This window comes from Ips typographus, linkage group LG4 (assembly GCF_016097725.1).
Source record: "Ips typographus isolate SLU linkage group LG4, UJ_Ityp_2.0, whole genome shotgun sequence".
Lineage (NCBI taxonomy): Eukaryota > Metazoa > Arthropoda > Insecta > Coleoptera > Curculionidae > Ips > Ips typographus.
This window is the reverse complement of record NC_138425.1, coordinates 14,381,044-14,405,001: the sequence shown is the minus strand read 5'-3', so window position 1 is coordinate 14,405,001 and position 23,958 is coordinate 14,381,044. Positions and strand designations below refer to the sequence as shown.

At 36.2% G+C, this 23,958-nt stretch overlaps 2 protein-coding genes across 2 annotated transcripts; one reads left to right on the top strand and one right to left on the bottom strand.

The window, feature by feature from the left end:
- Positions 1 to 795: 795 nt before the first annotated feature.
- On the top strand, positions 796 to 4,802 carry LOC145727860 (uncharacterized). The gene is made up of 2 exons (XM_081977701.1): positions 796 to 1,554; positions 1,620 to 4,802. Exons 1-2 carry the CDS (start codon positions 796 to 798, stop codon positions 1,641 to 1,643), a joined length of 783 nt encoding a protein of 260 aa, XP_081833827.1. The 3' UTR covers positions 1,644 to 4,802.
- Positions 4,803 to 10,034: 5,232 nt separating this feature from the next.
- On the bottom strand, positions 10,035 to 14,489 carry LOC145727859 (uncharacterized). Its single transcript, XM_081977700.1, has one exon. It carries the CDS (start codon positions 14,487 to 14,489, stop codon positions 10,035 to 10,037), a length of 4,455 nt encoding a protein of 1,484 aa, XP_081833826.1.
- Between the last annotated feature and the right edge of the window lie 9,469 nt (positions 14,490 to 23,958).

Below are 23,958 nucleotides of genomic sequence, written 5' to 3'. Positions count from 1 at the left end.
AAATCGCGTGTAAAACCCACTTGGAGTGAGAAAATTAGTGTTTTAAGCACACTTTTAGAATCCTCATTAAATTTCCTATCCAATGACATTAAAAACCCTACAAAAAGAGGTACAGTCAGGAAGAAAAGCGGTGTCAAAGTTTGAACTGCCAGAAACACTGTTTGAAAGGACAGTCAGCGACTGAATCTGGTGTAAAACCCACTTGGAGTAAGAAAATTACGGTTTTAAGCACATTTTTAGAATCCTCACTAAATATCCTATCCAATGACATTAAAAACACTACAGAATTTGATACAGTCAGGAAGAAAAGCGGTGTCAAAATTTGAACTGCCAGAAACACAGTTTGAAAGGACAGTCAGGGACAAAATCGCGTGTAAAACCCACTTGTAGTGGGAAAATTGGTGTTTGAGGCACATTTTTGGAATCCTCACTAAATTTCGTATCCAATAACCTAAAAAAACACTACACAATGTGGTACAGTCAGGAAGAAAAGCGGTGTCAAAGTTTGAACTGCCAGAAACACAGTTTGAAAGGACAGTCAGGGACAAAATCGTGTGTAAAACCCATTTGGAGTGAGAAAATGACTGTTTTATGCACATTTTTCGAATCCTCACTAAATTTCCTATCCAATGACCTTAAAAACACTACAGAATTTGGTACAGTCAGGAAGAAAAGCGGTGTCAAAATTTGAACTGCCAGAAACACAGTTTGAAAGGACAGTCAGGGACAAAATCGCGTGTAAAACCCATTTGGAGTGAGAAAGTTACTGTTTTAAGCACATTTGGAGAGATCAACATGGCGGACGATGTCGAAGTGTGTGTAGTCTGCTCGGACAATTTTATTGTTAATTCAAAGTGTATAGGCTGCAAATTGTGCCGAAAAAAGTTTCACTTAATTTGCGTAGGTGTTAAGGACTCGTGGCAAAAGTTATTAGTGGATGTCGGGAATGTATTCTGGTTTTGTGATGAGTGCAAACGGAAGTGCCTGGAATTTGTTAATACAACCATCATGGCTGCTTCGGGTATATCAAGGGAAGTAAATATTGTTGAAAAAGAAGTACAGTGTTTGAAACGTGAGTTAGTCCTTAAACATCAACTATTAAATGAGAAAGATTACTCAATTAGCCTACAAAAGGCTCTTCTTGCCAGCTACGAAAAAGAACTTAATAATCCCAGCTCAGTTTGTTCTCGGCAAGAAGTCAACATCAACAATGGTCAAGGACTAAAAGGTCACTCACACGCGCAGGTGCTCAGTAGTTCTGGCGCCCCTGCTAGGGATGCTTCATCTTTATCGTTATCTTCGAGACGTGGCAACATCGGAAACACCCCAAATGTCACTTATGCGTCAGCGGCAGCGAATAACAACCTAAATAAACAAGTGAGAAGCACTTTGGGTGCCCAACAAATACCGAATTCAGCCGTAAATACGGCAGTTTTGCAAGCCCAACAACATCGAGTAATGAAGAACATTCAGGAGCTGGGTGATTCTGAGATCAGCGATAACTTTAATCTACCAACCATGCATGGAAACCGTAGGAGAGGCAGACAGTTTCTTGTAGGCGGCGACGATACTAACAACATTCTAACGGTACCTAAATATATCTCTCTACATGTATCTAGATTGAGCCCAGGAACCAAGCCTGAGGATTTGAAAAAAATTCTCATTTCCAATTTTCCTGAAGTGACATGCGAACCCCATCAGTCCAAGCATCCAGATTTGTATGCTTCTATTAAGGTCAATATCAAGAAAGAACATTTTGCCAATGCCTGGAAGAGAGAAGTTTGGCCGAATGGTGCTCTGGTTTCTCGTTTTTTTGCAAGGAAGAGGACTCCAACACAGGAATTGGATCCCAATCATTAAAGGTACAACATAATAACATCTCAGATTGCATGGTTCCTGTTCGCTCAACCCTTCTTAATATTTACTATCAAAATGTCCGTGGTCTCAGAACTAAAACTGAATCGCTTTATCTTAGTGTATTAGCAGAAAATTATGATATTGTAGCTTTCACTGAAACATAGCTTTGTGATGGCATTTCTAATGGTGAGCTTTTTGATGATAGGTATATAGTCTTTAGGAAAGACAGACAGTGTCAACAATTAAGTAGAGGTGGAGGGGTACTTATAGCTATTAAGCATAATTTATTCTCCTATGAAAAAATTGAATTTGACTGTGATAGTGATAGTATTTTGGTTAGGATACAATCTAAAAACTATATTCTATATCTATGTGTAGTTTACATGGTGCCTAACTGTAATGTTGATACATTTCAGGGCTTTTTACGCAGCCTTAGTGACAAATTGTTAAATATTAAATCAGAAAATGTATTAATCATAGGGGACTTTAACCTGCCATTTTTTCATTTGGGTCGGGGTGACAAGCATGGATTGTTGCGACAGTTTTTGAACCTCAATGATCTGGGGCAGCTGAACAGTGTTGGTAACTCTATGAATAGGTACCTGGACTTGGTATTATCGAATGTCAAGCTGAAAATTGGAAGGGCTAGTAATCCTCTGTTGTATGAGGACCCTTATCATCCAGCTCTTGAAGTCTCGGCTCTCTTCTCTAGAGACACAAAATCTAAAACTTATCACAAGGCATATAAATATGACTTTGCAAAGGGTAACTTTTTATTACTGTATCAATTACTAGGCCACTGCAATTGGTCAGATGTTCTGTGTTGTGACAATGTTGATGATAGTTTGAATATGTTCTATGAACACATGTACAACTGTTTAGATGAATCAGTACCCCTAAGAGCCCTAGGAGCTTTTAATGGGGAAAGCCGGTATCCACCGTGGTTTTCCATTGATCTGGTTCGTAAGATAAGGAGGAAAAATCATTTACATAATTTATTAGTTGGGAATAGAGCTAGTCAAGCTGATAAAATTTATTATAAAACTCTGAGGTGTCAGGTTAAACATCAGACTAGGTTAGAACATCTTGACCACAAAAAAAGTATTGAAAACAATTTAACTAAAGATCCTACAACATTCTGGTCATTTATGTCAAAGAAACAGCAACATAGCGGCATTCCTGAGAAAATGCGTTTTCACAATGTTACGCTTACAAATGAGCGTGACATTGCGCAGGCTTTTGCACATCATTTCAGTTCTGTGTATGAAGTGGGTAACTCCGTCAAACACATAAATACTTTCGATAGCAGGGGGGGCTTCATATTTCCCTTGTTGTCAGATAATGATATTATCAATAGTATTAGATCACTGAAATCAAAAAAATGTACTGGGTCAGATGGCGTTCCTACATACATTTATAAGGGATGTGTAGACGCTGTATTAGCTCCCTTGAAGCATATCTTTAATTTATCACTGAAGTATAACGTTTTTCCAAGTAGACTTAAGGAAAGCGTGGTGGCACCAATTTTTAAGAATGGAATCACGGAGGATGTGAGCAATTACAGACCTATCAGCTTACTAAATTCTCTTAGTAAGATATTTGAGATGATTATCTATAATTTCATCTATTCATATGTGCGCTGTGACATGTCGAAGTATCAACATGGTTTTTTGCCTGACAGATCAACAGTTACCAACCTGTGCGTTTTTTCTGAGCATGTGGCAGATGCCTTGCGTGATAAACAGCAATTAGATGTCATCTATACAGATTGTGCAAAGGCTTTTGATAAGGTCGATCACTGTGTACTACTACGTAAGCTTGAGGAGGCGGGGTTCTCTGGTGGAGTGCTGAGGCTCATGAGTTCCTACCTGCTTGGACGTGTGCAGACTGTTAAAGTGGGCTTCTCATTGTCCGATTATTATGTTGCAACTTCTGGGGTACCACAGGGGAGTATCCTGGGGCCTTTACTTTTTCTGATTTTTATTAATGACTTACCGAATTGCCTGCAAGGCTCTACCGGCTTGTTATTTGCTGACGACTTTCAGATTTTTAGACAGATAGGCAACGATGCTGATTGTAGCATTCTCCAGGGTGACTTGGATGAGGTCGCTGCATGGTTTTATAACAATAATATGACACTGAATATTAAAAAAATGTTTCATTGTCACATACAGCAGGAGGCGTACGTTGGTAACTGGAGATTACTATATAGCAGGTTCTAAATTGGAAAGATGCAATGAGGTCAAGGATTTGGGAGTTAAATTTCAAAGTAATTTTGCTTTCAATAACCATTATGACTATATAATAAACAAGGCGTTTAAATTACTGGGTTTTGTCATACGTAATACCAAAGATTTCAACATCGATACAATCATCAAGCTCTATACTGCACTGGTCAGGCCACATCTTGAATATGCCTCTAATGTTTGGTCACCAGCTGATTTTTCTAATAGCAATGAAATTGAGAAGGTTCAAAAAAGGTTCTTGCGCTATTTATATGTAAAACAAAACAATGTGTATCCTTTTAAAGTGTCGTACAGTAGCATGCTTGTCACTTTTGACTTGACTGCTCTTGGTGCTAGGAGGAAAACTCAGGCTGTTCTCTTCATCTACCACATTGTAAATAACACTAAATATTCTGGCTGTGATCTGATTAATTATATAAACTTCAAAGTTCCTAAAGTTAATTTAAGAATTTTATCCCCCAGCCTTTTCTATGTTGATAATAGGTCTGTGGCTTCACCCCTCAGCGATATGACTTTACAGTGCAATGAGCTGATCTCTACTAATGTGATACCAGATATTCTGTTTGTTACCTTAAGCGATTTGAAAGCTATTTTGTTACCTTATGAGCTACTGTTTTAGCTCAACTGTTCCTTTACTTGTAAGTACCCCCTAGGGTGTTTGTAAAGTGTACCTAAATAAATAAATAAATAAATAAAACATTTTTGGAATCCTCACTAAATTTCCTATCCAATAACCTAAAAAAACACTACACAATGTGGTACAGTCAGGTGTCAAAGTTTGAACTGCCAGAAACACAGTTTGAAAGGACAGTCAGGAACAAAATCGCGTGTAAAACCCACTTGTGGTGGGAAAATTGGTGTTTTAAGCTCATTTTTGGAATCCTCACTAAATTTCTTATCCAATGACATTAAAAACGCTACACAATTTGGTACAGTCAGGAAGAAAAGCGGTGTCAAAATTTGATCTGCCAGAAACGCAGTTTGAAAGAACAGTCAAGGACAAAATCGCGTGTAAAACCCACTTGGAGTGGGAAAATTAGTGTTTTAAGCACATTTTTGGAATCCTCACTAAATTTCCTATCCAATGACATTAAAAACGCTACAAAAAGAGGTACAGTCAGGAAGAAAAGCGGTGTCAAAGTTTGAACTGCCAGAAACACAGTTTGAAAGGACAGTCAGGGACAAAATCGCGTGTAAAACCCACTTGGAGTGGGAAAATGAGTGTTTTAAGCACATTTTTGGAATCCTCGCTAAATTTCTTATCCAATGACATTGAAAACACTACAAATAGAAGTGCAGTCAGAAAGAAAAGCGGTGTCAAAATTTGAACTGCCAGAAACACTGTTTGAAAGGACAGTCAGGAACAAAATCGTGTGTAAAACCCACTTGGAGTGGGAAAATGAGTGTTTTAAGCACATTTTTGGAATCCTCACTAAATTTCCTATCCAATGACATTAAAAACGCTACAAATAGAAGTGCAGTCAGAAAGAAAAGCGGTGTCAAAATTTGAACTGCCAGAAACACTGTTTGAAAGGACAGTCAGGAACAAAATCGTGTGTAAAACCCACTTGGAGTGGGAAAATGAGTGTTTTAAGCACATTTTTGGAATCCTCACTAAATTTCCTATCCAATGACATTAAAAACGCTACAAAAAGAGGTACAGTCAGGAAGAAAAGCGGTGTCAAAGTTTGAACTGCCAGAAACACTGTTTAAAAGGACAGTCAGGAACAAAATCGAGTGTAAAACCCACTTGGAGTGGGAAAATGAGTGTTTTAAGCACATTTTTGGAATCCTCAGTAAATTTCCTATCCAATAACCTAAAAAACACTACACAATTTGGTACAATCAGGATGAAAAGCGGTGTCAATGTTTGAACTGCCAGAAACACAGTTTGAAAGGACAGTCAGGGAGAAAATCGCGTGTAAAACCCACTTGGAGTGGGAAAATGAGTGTTTTAAGCACATTTTTGGAATCCTCACTAAATTTCTTATCCAATGACATTAAAAGCGCTACACAATTTGGTACAGTCAGGAAGAAAAGCGGTGTAAAAATTTGAACTGCCAGAAACACAGTTTGAAAGGACAGTCAGGGACAAAATCGCGTGTAAAACCTACTTGTAGTGGAAAAATTGGTGTTTTAAGCACATTTTTGGAATTCTCACTAAATTTCCTATCCAATAACCTAAAAAAACACTACACAATTTGATACAATCAGGGAGAAACCGGTGTCAAAGTTTGAACTGCCAGAAACACTGTTTGGAAGGACAGTCAGGGACAAAATCGCGTGTAAAACACACTTGGAGTGGGAAAATGAATGTTTTAAGTACATTTTTGGAATTCTCACTAAATTTCCTATGGAATGACATTAAAAACACTACAAAAAGAGGTACAGTCAGGAAGAAAAGCGGTGTCAAAGTTTGAACTGCCAGAAACATAGTTTGAAAGGACAGTCAGGAACAAAATCACCTGTAAAACCGACTTGTAGTGAGAAAATTAGTGTTTTAAGCACATTTTTTGAATCCTCACTAAATTTCCTATCCAATAACCTAAAAAAACACTACACAATGTGTGTTATATGTTATATGTATGTTAGATACTTTCGCTGCGGCGCGTGAAATCGTCGTCTACTGCCATGTACGGTTGCCGCGGAGCTCTGCGACTGTATGCGTCTCCCGCGGTTTGGGCACCTGAACGTTTTGCGGCGCACTTAGACAGAGGCGTACCTACTTTTTATTGTTTTATTTTAAAAAAAATGTAACTCTGGTAATTTTAATTTCATTATTTATTTACACAACTTAACATACAAACACGACAAAAAAACAAATTTTATAGCGAAAATATATTATAGCGACAAAAAAAATCTTATTTATTTGTGTGCTTCACAAAAGTTACAAATTCAAACATTACCAATGAAAAACATATATTTTAATTTAATATCTTTTTAAAGTATGATATTGTTCAAAACATGGAACAACACAAAGCGCAACATTGCATTTTGAACATTTATACGTGGTTTCCTTTCGCTTTTTGTTCTTGCAACATACCACGCAACGTTTGGGAACAAGTCGGTTTTGGTCATTTCGCTGGTTTGTCACAGATGGAAAGTGTTTGTATATGAGGCGCAGTGGATAATCGTCACCACTAGTGCTTCCACCTTGACGAGTTTTTCCTTTTTTGTGCTCTTCAATCAGTTCTTTGACAAGTTGCAATTGAAAATCAATCAAGGGCAACGTATTCCCTGTTTTTAACATATATATTGCATGTGCATTTAATATTGACATATCCAACAAATGAAAAAAAATCTTCTTATAACATTTTATTGATTTTCTGACAGTTTCGGTAGAACTATAGAGCATATCGCATCTATCAACCGCACCCATGTTCATGTTATATTCCCGAATACACACAGGTTTTTTTACTTCCTGACCCCTTTTGTTTTGAAAGGTTGTAATTTGTGCAGAGTGCATAGTCGTTAGCATTATGACCTCCCGTTTGTCCTTCCATTTCAATGCTAACATCTTATCTGTAGAAGCATGTTCTATTTGACCAGTTTCCAATTTTTTTTTGAGTGGGGGCATGTGTATTCTATTTGCTTTAACCGTTCCACAGGAATTTATTTCATTTTGATGTAGAATGGAGAACAGTGTGGGGCTTGTGTACCAATTATCCAGGAAGATATGATGACCATTATACATATATGGCTCTATAAGGGTCAATACTATGTTCCTCCCAACTCCAACATTTCCTTCAAATTCTTGAATGTTAGTGGAAGATCCAGTATAGATAATAAAATCTAAAGAATATCCGGTTTTGCAGTCACACAAAACATAAAATTTAATTCCAAATCGGTGTCTCTTTGATGGAATATATTGTTTATATCCTATACGTCCCTTGAACAGCATCAAGCTCTCATCTATACACAGATTTTGAAATGGGTGCAAATTTTGTTTGAAAGCAGACCTCAAATGATCAACGACATACCTAATTTTAAAAAGACGATCGTTGGAGTTTTTCTGATCATCGTTATTAGAAAAATGCATATTACGTAAAATAAGAAGATATCTGTCACGCGGCATTATTTGAGAAAAAATAGGTGTCTCAATTAAAGGATTAGTCGACCAATAGTCAGTAATTTTCCTTTTTTTTGCATGTACCATTAACATTGAAACTGCGAGAAATGTGTAAAATTCATCACAATTAACACATTTCCACTTGGCCTGACGCGATGTGCTTGGTGAAATTTGGAATGATATATTTGCGTAGCGATTTGTCTCGTTTACGATGTGTTCTAATAAATCTGCAGAAAAAAATTGCTTGAAACATGTCATGGGAGTAACATCAGGATCAACGGCGTTTTTCAATTCGGAGTGAGCCGCATTATAGACATGAATAATAGGTTTAAACTCCTGGTTATTCCAAGCAAACTCTTCATTTAACTTTGGTATTTTACTCGGTTGAAATACATCTTAAAGTAAATTATAATATATAATTTTAAAATTTTATTACACGGAACGTCATAATGGCGACATTTCTTACCCGCTGAATTATCTTCCGCTTTCTCTCCGTTTTCTTCTGCAGGTGCCTCAACGTCTGCTTCAGTTTCTATTGTAATAATTTCCACGCCATCTTCGTCATCACTGTCAGACTCTATTTCAGGCCCATCGATCATTTCCTCATCGCTATCCAAAAGCATTTCTAACAGCTCTGTTTCGGTCAAAGGTTTTTTTCTTCCCGACATCTAAGTGTGAAAAAATAGTAAACAAATAATAAACATAACATATGAAGCGGAAACGAAGAAAACAACAAATTATCTAAATTAACAAATATTATAAAGAAATTACTACTTACCTCTAATTTGTACACAGCAAAACAAAAAACACAGAGAATAAGAACGGGGATTAAAAAAACACTAGGGCGAAGCGACTAAAAGTACGACTACTTTTTATATACCTACACCACTGACAAGTCAGGACGAGATTGAACGTCTCCAAACGGTTCCCGCAGTTGTGACAGCAAAAAATTACATAACGTCTGTCGCCATCTAGCAGCAACAAAAAGCAACAACATACATGTAGAAATCTATCATTGGACGTACGCGACCGGTAATAGCAGTAAACCCCTCCGGAAACCATTGCGTGTATACACGGTTCCCGTACCTCGGATGTCACTTTCTTATGCGGCTTTATACGGTTCCCGCAGTGAAAGGGTTATGAAGAGTTGTAGTTTGTAGTTGACAGTTACAGATTTAGAACATAACCTAGTTTTAAGACGGGATGTTAAGAAAGATAGGCCCACATAGAGAGCCACGTGTTTGATATTAAAGAAACCTAAAAAAGGAAGTTAAAACTTAAATAAAAAGTACAAAAACTAAGTAGATTTTAATTACAAAAGAACTCAAACAGAACATGGTGTCAGAAGTGTAGTTTTTAGAGAAAACATAACAGTTAAGAGGACAACTTAGAGGAGAAATATTCACCCTTAAAAATGGAGTGTAGACCCCCAGAACCATTTGACATAAATCAAACAGGTCAATGGCAGAAGTGGAGACAAACATTTGATATATTTATGAAGGCATCAGAAAACTGTAATAAGAGTGAAGATATAAAAATTGCTGTGGGAACTTCAGGAAAACTACCCGTCTTAATGAAATTTCCCGGATTAGGTCAGGCAAGATACTTTAGTGCTCTCGATCTTCTGCCGTGCGGACAATACACTGTGAATTTAACTGCTCTTACTTTTTACATTAAAACACTAACTTTTCTATTAGAGACATTATTTATTGCCGCCTTTTTCTACTCATTACTCTACCACAACAACTTCTTAACCTACTCTAGTGTCACTACATCCTCCCACCTTGAGAAACTTTGATCCTACTTTTTCTCAACAACTTAATACTATACTAAAAATAACATTTTCTAAAATTTAAACTAATTCAGTCTTTCAAGAATCTAGCCGGAACTTTCACATTCCGACCACTACGAGTGGTTTTTGTAACTTTGCTTTTATCACCTCCGCTTACATTCTCACAGCCACTAATACGCTCGGGTACTCTGCTTTCAGCACTCCCGTTCGCGCTCTCACAATCACTGACGGATTCGGGTGCTCTGCTCTTATCACTCCCGTTCGCGGTTTCGCCATCAGTGGTTTCTTTACAAATCTCGACCATTGGTGTCACTCGATCTGGTGCTTCTCCATTACTCTCCAAATCACATCTGTCTTCCAGGGGGTACACCCGCTGGATGGGCCGCAACAACTGCCCCGTCGCAGTGGACACTCGAACCAATCGGACGCGTCCGTCTTTCCCTGGATACAACTCGTCCACACGTCCAATAGGCCACTGTAGTCTTTTGTCGTGGTCGTTACCAATCAGAACAACCTCGCCCACTTGTATCGTTCTCGAAGTCTTGCTGTGACGTAGTAGCTTCAGTTGTCCCAAATACTCATTTCGAAAACGGCGACGAAGATTTTCTCGTAACGACTGCAGTCGAACCACCTTCCTGGAAAACGATTGTCGGTCCACCATGTCGCAATCTGGTACTCCGTCTTCCTTAAGCTCCTTTAAGAACATCATGGGTGTCAAAGTCATCAATTCGCTAGCGTCATTTGACATGTAAGTTAGAGGACGATTGTTCATGATACATTCACAGTCACATATAAGAGTTAACAACTCCTCGTATTCAAGTGACGCTCGACCCAACACTTTGCGGAGTAACTGCTTGAGGATGCCCACTAGCCTTTCCCAAAAACCACCCCACCAAGCAGCAGTTGGAGGGTTAAAATTCCACTTTATCCTCTCTACGGTTGAGTATTCCAAAATTTCAGTCCAATCAAGTTGCTTAAATAAGTTTTCCGCACCAACAAAATTGGTCCCGTTGTCGCTATAGATGGTTTTGGGTCTCCCTCGCCGCGCTACAAATCGCCTGAGTGCCCGCAGAAAACATTGCGAGGATAAAGAACTGACAAGTTCAAGATGCACAGCCCGATATATCGGCTTAAGGGGTGCAACTCTTGCTTTGGCAGCTAAGAGGTGCACTGCTACATCGCTTCCTCGTTCCATCCTTAAAAACATAGCAGTAGCGTACGCCTTATTGCTCGCATCACAAAAAACATGTAGAGAGGAGCTACCGTCGCAGTCAGCGTTTATCCATCTAGGGATTTCTATATTTCGAAGCTCGTGTAACTCATTTTTCCATTTGCAGAACTCCCTCTGAGTGTCTGCATCAACCGGTGAATCCCACATCAATCGTTTCTCCCAAGTTCTCTGCAAAAGCAATTTAGGCAATAAAGTTGTAGGACTTGTGAAACCGATCGGGTCAAAAAGTTGATTGGCAACTGACAAAATAACTCTCTTAGTCACAACCTGCTCTTCTGCTTCCTTATATAAACCAATGGACTCTTTTATAGATAAGGTGTCTCGTCTAATGTTCCAGGTTAAACCAAGGACAGGTACATCCACGTTGTCAGCACCCACATACTGAGTTCTCTCCCACCCTGTTAAATCAAAGCGCCCTTGAGCCATTAGAACCGACGACTCCTTGATAAATCTACTCAGACTCTCTTCATCACTAAGACTGGTTACGCAATTGTCCACATAAAAACTTTTTGACAATTGACATACAGTATCTAAAGAGTAACCCAGCCTCAGTCTTGAGGAATCGCCTTCAAGTTGGCACAACTTTTTAGCTTCACTCAGATGATAACTTATAGTTGCACCCAGAAGAAACGGACTGCTGCTAACCCCAAAAACAACCCTCCTATGTCTGTAGATAATTTCGTTTCCATCTTGATCAATCCATAGAAATCTTAAAAAATTCCGGTCAGCAGGATCCACAGATATTTGCAAAAAAGCTTTTCGAATATCAGAAATCACACCTATTCTTTTTTGCCTAAACTTTATCAAAATATCCGGAATTTCCTCAATCAAATTTGGACCCTTTTCCAAGCATTGATTCAAGGATGGAGCACCTTTTTGTTTGGCGCCAGCGTCAAACACTGGTCGAATTTTTGTGGTGGCAGAGGAAAGCTTAACCACGGGCCTGTGTGGTAAATAGTGCCCCCGGTCAGAATTCATTTCACCAGCAACTTTCTCGATAATCCCATCATGGAGCCACCCGTTAAAAACTTCATCATATTCTTTTCTCAGATTACTAGAGTCTAAATTTTTCAATACACGTCCTAGACGAATCCTAGCCAGTTCGAAATTACTGGGAATGGCAAGGTGGTTCTCCAAAAAAGGCAACTTCACTTCGTATCGTCCCTCATTATTAATTTTAACTGAACTCATAAAATGGTCCAAGGCAGCAGCTTCTATTTCCTTTCTGGTATCAGTCTTGCATGGATCAGTGATACCTAAAACGTCCAGGTCCCATAATCCACTGATATCACCAGCAAACAAGCTCAATGTAGACATGCTCACTCTGTCCGTTTCAGACACGGGAATCTTTCCCATCAACGTCCAACCAAATAAGGTTTCTAATGCTACCAACCCGCAATGCAACTGGTGACGTCGACCTGTATAAAGTTTCCCAGCAACATCGGCACCAATTAGAAGCTCGATTACAGTCGAAGTGGAGGTGTCACTAACAGGAATTCCTAAGGAATCAAGCTCTTCAGACCATTCTCCAGAAAACAGTGGTGCCACATCGTTACAAATTCTTGGTTGGTCAAGAACTTCAATTTCACAACTGTAAACCCCCTTTTTAGCAATCAAGATATTGTACACATTGTGACACTGTTTTGATGTGGCACCGCCAAACAGACAATGCACAATTACCTCTTTATCTTTTGGGGACAAATCTAACTCCTCTGCTGTACTCCTTAAAATGTAAGATCTTTGAGACCCAGAATCAATAAGGGCTCGGATTCTCCGACTTCCATGAGTTCCAACCACATCCAGACACAAAGTTTGCATAAACACATGTACACCTGAGTAATTAGTAGCATTTACCTCAGTATTTGTCCGGCTGCTTGGAGTTTCTCTAGGTTGAGAATTTTCAGGAGCACCTTCCAATGTTCTTCCTTGCTTATTTACTGCTGCTTCTGGGCAAAGAAGAGTAGAATGAAACCTATTGCAAATTAAACACTTTATTCGAGCATAACATCTTCGTGACTGATGTCCTATTCGTAAACACCTAAAACAAGCTTTTTCTTGAGCAATTAGCTCCTTTTTCTTGTCCAGAGGAAAATGTCTGGCTTTTTGACAGGCAGAACTGTCATGAGCCCCTTTACAAAAAATACACTTTCCAAAAGTATTAACTGAGGTGTTACTATTCAGCAAATCAGCTCCAGTAGCAATCCTAGTTCCAGGTGACTTACTTTTAGCTATAGTACTTACAGGTTTTTCAACTAACTTTGTACTATGTAGACCAAAACCCTCAGATGCCAATAATATGCGCTGTTCACTCTCCACCTCACTTCTCAAAAAAAGCATCAAGGCTTTCAACCGCTGCTCCAAGGTAGTATTTGACCCTACAGTTTCAGTACCACTGGATCCACTGGCATCATCTGGTTCCTGACAAACGGCCCCTCTACTAACTCCAGCACAAAAACTTACTGCACTACGCTGCCAAACTCTTAACAACTCTTCAGGCAAACAGGATTCAATTAGAGGGAATAGTATTGCTGAATATTTGTCAGATGTAATGCCAAGGGTTTCCAATGCCCTCAATTGGCTCTCAATACTGTCATATAAACAAGAGATATCACTTCGGTTTTTCGAGAGAGCATTGTTTAAGATTAATTTTAACAGTTCACGAACATAAACCTCAATCTGAAGGTCTTCACGACCAAATCGTGATTTTAAACTGTCAATAATTAATTTATAATTTTCGGCAGTAGCAGGAAAACTGTCTACTAAATTCCTAGCCCTACTACCAGGCGCTGTTGCTTGTACAAGGTATTCTACTTTATCCGCCAGGTCAATACTCGGATCCTCATCCACTTTTTTAAACTGTGCCCAAAAGGACAACCATTCTCGAATACTACCATCAAACTTTTTGAATTGAATTGCAGGCAACTTAAATTTGCGCTTACCTGCTTGATCTGGAACTGAAGAACTACTTGACACTTGATCTGCTTGCTGTTTTAACCGCCATATTTTGTCACTTTTAATACCCAGCTGCTTAAATCTTCTACTGTAGTTATCGCACCCTTCAGTTTCTTCTTCCAAGTCTGCTTCAATAACATTTTGTTCCAATAATAAACTGAATATTTCAGCATTCAAATCTCTAAGTTCAGTGAACTTTTCCTCTAAAATTTGCATTGCAACATGAGTCTCTTCAACATCTGGTGAGGAATGTTGCAAAAGGGCTGTCAAATCATTGGCTACCTTAGTAAAAGAAGCCCGGACCACTCTACGGCGTTTCTTAATGGTTTCTAAATCAGCCATCCTTCCACGAAATTAGTAAACGGCAATGCACAAATGGACAATGTTCGAGCTGGTTCAAAAACCGACCACACCGGGTGAAACTCGCAAAACTCTTAATGTCTTTCGATTAGTGTCCCACAGAAAAGAACCGGAAGAGTAAAAACACCAAATATAACCGGCCTAGTCCTGTCACGGTCGCCAAAACATGTGGGAACTTCAGGAAAACTACCCGTCTTAATGAAATTTCCCGGATTAGGTCAGGCAAGATACTTTAGTGCTCTCGATCTTCTGCCGTGCGGACAATACACTGTGAATTTAACTGCTCTTACTTTTTACATTAAAACACTAACTTTTCTATTAGAGACATTATTTATTGCCGCCTTTTTCTACTCATTACTCTACCACAACAACTTCTTAACCTACTCTAGTGTCACTACAATTGCCTTATTACTGCACATAATTGGTGATCCTGGTCTGGATATCTATAATACATTTCCAGTACATGAGACCACAACATTGGATGATGTGTTGGCAGCATTTGATCAATACTTTCTTCCAAAAAGGAATATCACCATGGAATCCTTTAAATTTAATAATTTGACTCAACAAGAAGATCAAAATATTGATTCATTTATTACAGAACTTAAAAAACAAGCTTCATTCTGTAATTTTGTATGTGAAAAACCAGAATGTATACAGTCATATGCAGATCGAATGATAATAGACAGAGTGCTTTTGGCATTAAAGGAAAAACAAATACAACAAAGACTCATAAGATAACCTGATATGACCTTAGTGAAGATACAAGAATATATTAAAAGCATTGAAGTATCACAACAACATATTCAAATGCTTAGCTCACAAGAACAAGAAGTCAACATTGTGAAGGTTAAATTTAAGTGCACACGCTGTGGTTATGAACATCAAAGGGGACAGTGTCCTGCATATAATAAAACATGCAACAATTGTCAAAGGAAAAACCATTTTACTAAGATGTGTCGGTCATAACAGTTCAATAATAAACTAAATGGTGACGCAAACAGTTTTTCTCAACCAGAACAACAAATAAGTAATCAAGGAGGATATGGAGGTAGAACTAATAACACTCCTGGTAGCAGTAGCAGTTATAAGGACCATCAAAGGCTGGAGAGTCAAGTGCAGGAGGTAACCAACACCACAACTAATACACTTGTTTTGGGGACAGCCGAGGGAACAGCTGATGACAGTCTGGACTTGGAGGACAACATATTTGTTTATGAAAACAAGCTGAAAACAACTAAAAACATTGTAAGTAGCTGATATGAGTATATTTTAGTTGAGTCTAGAGAGATAAAATTTTTAAGAGTTAAAATTGAATACTAGTCTTATTAGACCGACCCCCATAACTATAGTTTCATATGGTAATTTTTATACTAAGCCTACAGGACATGCTAAGTTAAGTTGTAGATATAAGAGTTTAGTTACACATGTAGATTTTCTTGTCATTGATGTGGACTGTGAACCATTGTTAGGTTTGAATGAGTGTCTATATTTTAACATGATATGTAGACTAGATAAAGTAGATTTGGAACATATTTCTTTACCTAGCGACAAAAAAGAAGTGTATGCAAAGTACACTCAACTTTTTGAAGGTTTAGGTACAATGCTCGGATTTGTTAATATAGTCTTGAAGGAAAATGCAATTCCAGTGGTTCAGGTGCAAAGAAGAGTTCCATTGACATTACAGGACCGTTTAAAAGAGTCTTTGAAAACCATTGAAGGTAAGGGCATAATATCTAAAGTAGATTACCCTACAGAATGGGTTAATTCCTTAATGATAGTTGAAAAGCCAAATGGTGCTCTTCGATTATGCCTAGATCCAAAGCCACTTAATAAATACATTTGTCGAGAATATTTTACTATAACAAAGTGTGATGACATTTTAAGTAGACTAGAAGGAAAAACCCTTTTTACAGTAATTGATATGAAGGATGGGTTTTGGCAAATTCAGTTCAGTAAAGAGAGTTCAGATTATTGCACCTTTAATACCCCCTTTGGACGATATAAATTTAATAGATTACCCTTTGGTATATCGTCGGCTCCCGAAATTTTTCAGAAAAAGAATACTGAAATTTTTGGAGGAATACCTGGAGTAGACATATACTTTCATGACATAATAGTAAGTGGTTCTAATGAACAAGAACATGATATTGCTTTAAGTACTGTATTTGAAAGAGCTTTAAATTATGGAATTAAATTTAATTACAGTAAATTTCAGTATAAATTAACAGAAGTGCATTTTCTTGGTCAAATTATTTCAAGTAATGGAATTCAACCAAGTAATAAAAATATTGAAGCAGTGTTAGCCATTGAAGTTCCTGAAAGTAAGAAAGATTTGTTAAGAATCTTAGGTTTATTCAAATTCTTTTCAAAATTTATACCAAACCTTTCTCAATTAACTTATAATATGAGGAACTTAACAAAAAATAATGTCATATTTAATTGGACAACTGAACATCAAAATGAACTCACAACTTTAAAAACACTATTAACCAATAAGCCAATTCTGAAAGCTTTTGATGAAAACAAAAATCTAATAATACAAACTGATGCTTCTAGTAAGGGCTTGGGTTGTGTTTTATTACAAGAAGGCTATCCTGTGTCTTTTGCTTCTCGTTCTCTTAATAAATCAGAAGAGCGTTATGCACAAATAGAAAAAGAGCTTTTGGTCATTCTTTTTGCATTTGAAAAATTTCATTTTTTTGTATAGGGCAGAAGGGTACTTGTACATACAGATCACAAGCCTTTAATTCCAATTTTTTCTAAGGACTTAGACAAAGTGACTAACCGCTTACAACGTATGTTATTACGACTTCTGAAATATGAAATTAAAATTGAGTATTTGCCTGGTTCTCAAATGTTTGTGGCAGACACATTAAGTCGTTCATTTCAGAAGTATATACAGGGTGTCCGGAAAATACGTGTACAACGTTTGACGACAGACTCCTGACGTCAAAATATGTCGATCTAAGCCGACTTAGTTATATCCAAAATTGTCTCGTTTAGCCGGTAGAGGGCGTCAAAAATGTGTAAAAATATTGGTTTTTTACTAAATTACGTGAAAACCTGCTAATCGATTTTAATGAATTTTAGTATGTAGACTAATACTATAAAATGACGTTTTCTAGTAGTATAGTCACCGGCTGTAAATAAGTGGACGTGTTATAAAGGTGATATAATACGTCAACATTTCTCCTAATTTTTTATATGAACGGCGTTATGACAACCCAGATATTTTTGTCGAGTGACCGGAAGTATTTTACATACTAAAATTCATTAAAATCCATTAGCAGGTTTTCACGTAATTTAGTAAAAAACCAATATTTTTACAAATTTTTGACGCCCTCTACCGGCTAAACGAGACAATTTTGGATATAACTAAGTCGGCTTAGATCGACATATTTTGACGTCAGGAGTCTGTCGTCAAACGTTGTACACGTATTTTCCGGACACCCTGTATATAGTAGTAGTATATCGTTCATTCCAATGTCAGCAGAAAAAAAAGTTTTATTTGCAAAAGCTATAGAAAATGATTCAATTTTATCACAAGTTAGAACAAACTGTTTAGCGAATAAATGGCCTTCTAAAAATATTAATTTGCCTATAGAATTAAAATTTTATTACAATGTGAAACAGGATATTTTTGTTTCAAATAATCTTTTATTTTATATTTTCTTAAGTGGTAATGGTTGGATTAGGCCAGAAAAAAGCAGACGTTTATTGTCTACCACGAGTCGACGTTTCGACCACTGTTGGTGGTCATCCTCAGGACTCTAAAATTTTTATTATTCCTGTTTACATAGTGGTTACACTGAGGGTGTAGAATACATATCACAATTTAGCTCACAAAAATTAGCTTAATACATGAACTGACTCAATTTATATGATTGTTATAACACATATACATAATAAAACATAAATAAAAACACTTAATTATAATATAATTAAAGGACAAGCCTAAATCATGTAGATTTAGTACAAAAACGAAGAAAGGAACAAACCAGGGACAGGCAACACCAAAAACTTACGTGTAGTTTAAAACGCCTTAGTAAGGGTCTTCAAAATGTAGGACACATGTAACTCCATCATTGCACACATTTATAAATTGAACTATTTGTTCTAGATTCAATTCTGTACTATTTATTTTGTTTTACAGTAATCAGCGTGCTTGCAATGTGTAGTGGGATTCACTTCTTGTACGCTCTGAACACAATTTAACTCGGTTATTTCGATGTTTCTTCGAGTCTAACTGCCTATTTATCATCTCAGCATGCCGGATTTTTGCATGTCAATGGAATGTGTTTATTTACTCCTTCATAGCTGTAAACTTAGATTAAGGTGGATGTCGACATTGATTGGAAATCATTGTTTTATGTTTAAGAAATATATTAAAATAGCAAGAATTTAAACCTTCAATATCTTCTTTTTTATTAACATGATGTCTCTCCTTTTTTATAGCAATCATTTCATGTATCAATCTCTTTTTTAAATTTTTTTGTTTTCCAATAATCTTTGTGTTTGTAAAATCAAATGTATGAGCGAGCGTTTCTGAGTGTTCTGCCAAAGCTGTCTTTTGTTTTGACAGTAAGAGGTTTTGAGGTCGCACACTTCTTTGATGTTCCAATAACCGTGTTCGCAAATACCGACCTGTTTGGCCAATGTAGCAACAGTTACAATTTTGACACGGAATTTTATAAATCACATTACTTTGATAATCTATTGGTGTTTTAGTTTTAAGCTGTGTAAAATATTTTTTTAACGTATTTTCAGGTTTGTACGCGATTTTTACAGTGTCTGATTCAAGCAACCTAGAAACAGTTTCTGAGAGACCTTTAATGTATGGTATTTTATAATATTTACAAATGGAATGATCACTTGAGTTATTGGTAGTTTGTTTCACTTGAGTTATTGGTTTTTGTTTTAAGAAAAAGCTACACACTTTTGGCAGACACAGAGACGTACAAATTAATTACCAAAGATCCTACACAAACCATACAAAACAAACTTAATAAAACTATTGAATCTTACATTAAATTATCGATCTTCACAAAAGAAACAGGCTTAAAACTTAAATGCTCTAATGGGGTATTTCCAAAAATGTACTTTCAACCAAAGATCCACAAAGACGATGTTCCATTAAGACCTATTGTCAGTTATGTCGGTTCGCCGCTCTATAATTTAAGCAAATATCTGGCTACATTATTAAAACATGCTTATGTGATTGATGACACCCACACAAGGAACTCGTTTGAATTTGTAACATTTATTCAAAACTTTAAAGTTCCCGACAACTACGTTCTACTCTCACTAGACGTTATCTCCCTATTTACCAATATTCCAACCGATCTTACCACTGATATAATCAAAGAAAAATGGCATCTGATACAAGATAACACAAAATTATCTAAAGAACAATTTTTGGAACTACTGAACTTTACATTTAAAAATAGCTACTTCAACTTTGAAAACAAGTTTTACAACCAGATCTATGGTCTAGGTATGGGCAACTGTCTGTCTCCTATCTGTTCAGACATAGTTATGGCGAAACTACAAGAAAATTGCATAAAAAAGTTACCATTTCAGCTGCCCTTTTTCAAAAGGTATGTTGATGACATCATTACTTGTGCGCCTTTAGACCAATTACAAACGTTGCTAGAAACCTTCAATGCCTTCCATCCAAAGCTCCAATTTACAATAGAAAAAGAGAAAAACAACTCCATTCCATTTTTAGACATTTTACTAATTAGAACTGATAACACTATTATTACAGATTGGTATCATAAACCAACCTTTTCAGAAAGGTTTTTAAATTTCCATTCACAACACCCTTTCCAACATAAAGCTAATATAATAAAAAACCTACAAAATAGAGCAATTAAACTTTCCCATCCAAACTTTCACACAAAGAATTTAGAGAGTATTAAAATCTACTTAACTAAAAATTCATATCCTCAAAAATTAATAAATAAATTACTTAGGAAACAAACTACCAATAACTCAAGTGATCATTCCATTTGTAAATATTATAAAATACCATACATTAAAGGTCTCTCAGAAACTGTTTCTAGGTTGCTTGAATCAGACACTGTAAAAATCGCGTACAAACCTGAAAATACGTTAAAAAAATATTTTACACAGCTTAAAACTAAAACACCAATAGATTATCAAAGTAATGTGATTTATAAAATTCCGTGTCAAAATTGTAACTGTTGCTACATTGGCCAAACTGGTCGGTATTTGCGAACACGGTTATTGGAACATCAAAGAAGTGTGCGACCTCAAAACCTCTTACTGTCAAAACAAAAGACAGCTTTGGCAGAACACTCAGAAACGCTCGCTCATACATTTGATTTTACAAACACAAAGATTATTGGAAAACAAAAAAATTTAAAAAAGAGATTGATACATGAAATGATTGCTATAAAAAAGGAGAGACATCATGTTAATAAAAAAGAAGATATTGAAGGTTTAAATTCTTGCTATTTTAATATATTTCTTAAACATAAAACAATGATTTCCAATCAATGTCGACATCCACCTTAATCTAAGTTTACAGCTATGAAGGAGTAAATAAACACATTCCATTGACATGCAAAAATCCGGCATGCTGAGATGATAAATAGGCAGTTAGACTCGAAGAAACATCGAAATAACCGAGTTAAATTGTGTTCAGAGCGTACAAGAAGTGAATCCCACTACACATTGCAAGCACGCTGATTACTGTAAAACAAAATAAATAGTACAGAATTGAATCTAGAACAAATAGTTCAATTTATAAATGTGTGCAATGATGGAGTTACATGTGTCCTACATTTTGAAGACCCTTACTAAGGCGTTTTAAACTACACGTAAGTTTTTGGTGTTGCCTGTCCCTGGTTTGTTCCTTTCTTCGTTTTTGTACTAAATCTACATGATTTAGGCTTGTCCTTTAATTATATTATAATTAAGTGTTTTTATTTATGTTTTATTATGTATATGTGTTATAACAATCATATAAATTGAGTCAGTTCATGTATTAAGCTAATTTTTGTGAGCTAAATTGTGATATGTATTCTACACCCTCAGTGTAACCACTATGTAAACAGGAATAATAAAAATTTTAGAGTCCTGAGGATGACCACCAACAGTGGTCGAAACGTCGACTCGTGGTAGACAATAAACGTCTGCTTTTTTCTGGCCTAATCCAACCATTACCACTTAAGAAAAAATACCTTACAGAGGCTACTACCAACCAACTACACAAAAAACAAAACAAATTTGGAGATTTTATTTTATAACTCAAAAATAATTGTGCCTAAGTCTTTGAGAAAAGACATGTTAGAGTTAATACATGCAGCTCATTTTGGCATTAATAAGTCAAAGTTGAGAGATAGACAAATTTTTTATTGGCCTCATATGTCAAAAGACATTGAAAATTTTATAAATAATTGTCAAACCTGTCAAATGAATAGGCCTTCTAATTCCAAAGAAACATTAAGGTGTCATACTTTACCTGTTCGTCCCTGGCAATACCTTCATTCTGATTTTTTAGAATATAACAAAAAATATTATCTGTTGATTGTAGATGCATATTCACATCGGTTGGAAGTTTTTCCGGTTAAGAATAAAACAGCTTCTGTAGTTATTGAGATGTGTAAGACTCTGTTTGCACAGTTTGGTGTTCCAGACATATTTTATGCAGACAACAACCCTTACAATAGTACTGAATTTAAAAAGTTTTCGTCTGAATGGAATTTTGACTTGGTATTTAGTAGTCCTCATCATCACCAATCAAATGGTTTTGCTGAAAAATATGTGGATATCACTAAAAGAATGCTTAAAAAAATGAAATCTGATAACGATCTCTCAGGTTTTTTACTTGAATATCGAAATACGCCTCTACCTAGTATAGGATTTTCTCCCTCACAAATTTTGCTTAGTAGACTGGAAAAGACTAAATTCCCCATTTGTGAAAAGAATTTGGAAAGTGAAGTTATTAGTCCTGAAATTGTCACTAAAAGATTACAAGAAAACAGTGATAGACAAAAAACCTATTATGACGAAAATGCTCATGACATTCCTGTTTTAAAAAAAAATGAAAACATTTTGTTTCAAAAAAATAAAAAATGGGAAAAAAGAAAGGTACTTGATAACTGTAATAATAGATCTTATATTGTTCAAGATTTGTATGGAAATACGTATCGAAGAAATAGGAAATTTATAATTAAAACTACCATTCCTTTTGCGCCTACTGATAATCCTTCTAATTTTGATTTCATTGTTTATGATGATTTGTTGGTTTCAACGATAAATGAAATTGAAAACCCTAATGAGGAAATCAAAGAAAACTTGAATATATCTGAACAAATTCACACTAATGATGACGTAAATCCAAATAGTAACTACAGTAATACACATACATACTATAATGAAGATGATAATGATAAATTAGTGAATGTAGTTCCAACAGAAAATAATGTAACTATAGATACTGATGTAGAATTAAGGAATTATGTAGATAATACTGATAATAGTGATAACAGTGAACAAAAAAGTGTTAGTGACTATTCTCCTAAAGTGACTGTTACTGTAGAAGTTAAGCAAACTCAAAGCTCGCGCAAAACTAAAAAACCAAAATATTTAGAAGATTATGTTGAATAGATATGCACCTGAATGGCATTTTAGATTAAGATTAGTTCAACAACGGTTTATTAAAACAAAAACTAAATAAAAAAAAAATGAAAGCGTGTTATATGTTATATGTATGTTAGATATTAAGAAGAGTTGTAGTTTGTAGTTGACAGTTACAGATTTTTTGATATTAAAGAAACCTAAAAAAGGAAGTTAAAACTTAAATAAAAAGTACAAAAACTAAGTAGATTTTAATTACAAAAGAACCCAAACAGAACAATGTGGTACAGTCAGGAAGAAAAGCGGTGTCAAAGTTTGAACTGCCAGAAACACAGTTTGAAAGGACAGTCAGGGACAAAATCGCGTGTAAAACCCATTTGGAGTGAGAAAGTTACTGTTTTAAGCACATTTCTGGAATCCTCACTAAATTTCCTATCCAATAACCTAAAAAAACACTACACAATGTGGTACAGTCAGGTGTCAAAGTTTGAACTGCCAGAAACACAGTTTGAAAAGACAGCCAGGGACAAAATCGCGTGTAAAACCCATTTGGAGTGAGAAAATGACTGTTTTATGCACATTTTTCGAATCCTCACCAAATTTCCTATCCAATAACCTAAAAAACACTACACAATGTGGTACAGTCAGGAAGAAAAGCGGTGTCAAAGTTTCAACTGCCAGAAACACTGTTTGGAAGGACAGTTAGGGACAAAATCGCGTGTAAAACCCACTTGGAGTGAGAAAATTACAGTTTTAAGCACATTTTTGGAATCCTCACTAAATTTCCTATCCACTAACCTAGAAAAACACTAAAAAATCGAGTACAGTCATAGAGAAAAAC

Bases quoted from the DNA above. Each gene is read 5' to 3' on its own strand.
- LOC145727859 (XM_081977700.1), bottom strand. From the start codon at position 14,489: ATGGCTGATTTAGAAACCATTAAGAAACGCCGTAGAGTGGTCCGGGCT.
- LOC145727860 (XM_081977701.1), top strand. From the start codon at position 796: ATGGCGGACGATGTCGAAGTGTGTGTAGTCTGCTCGGACAATTTTATT. The intron at 1,555-1,619 runs GTAGGCGGCGAC...ACATGTATCTAG, and splicing joins GGAGAGGCAGACAGTTTCTT to ATTGAGCCCAGGAACCAAGC.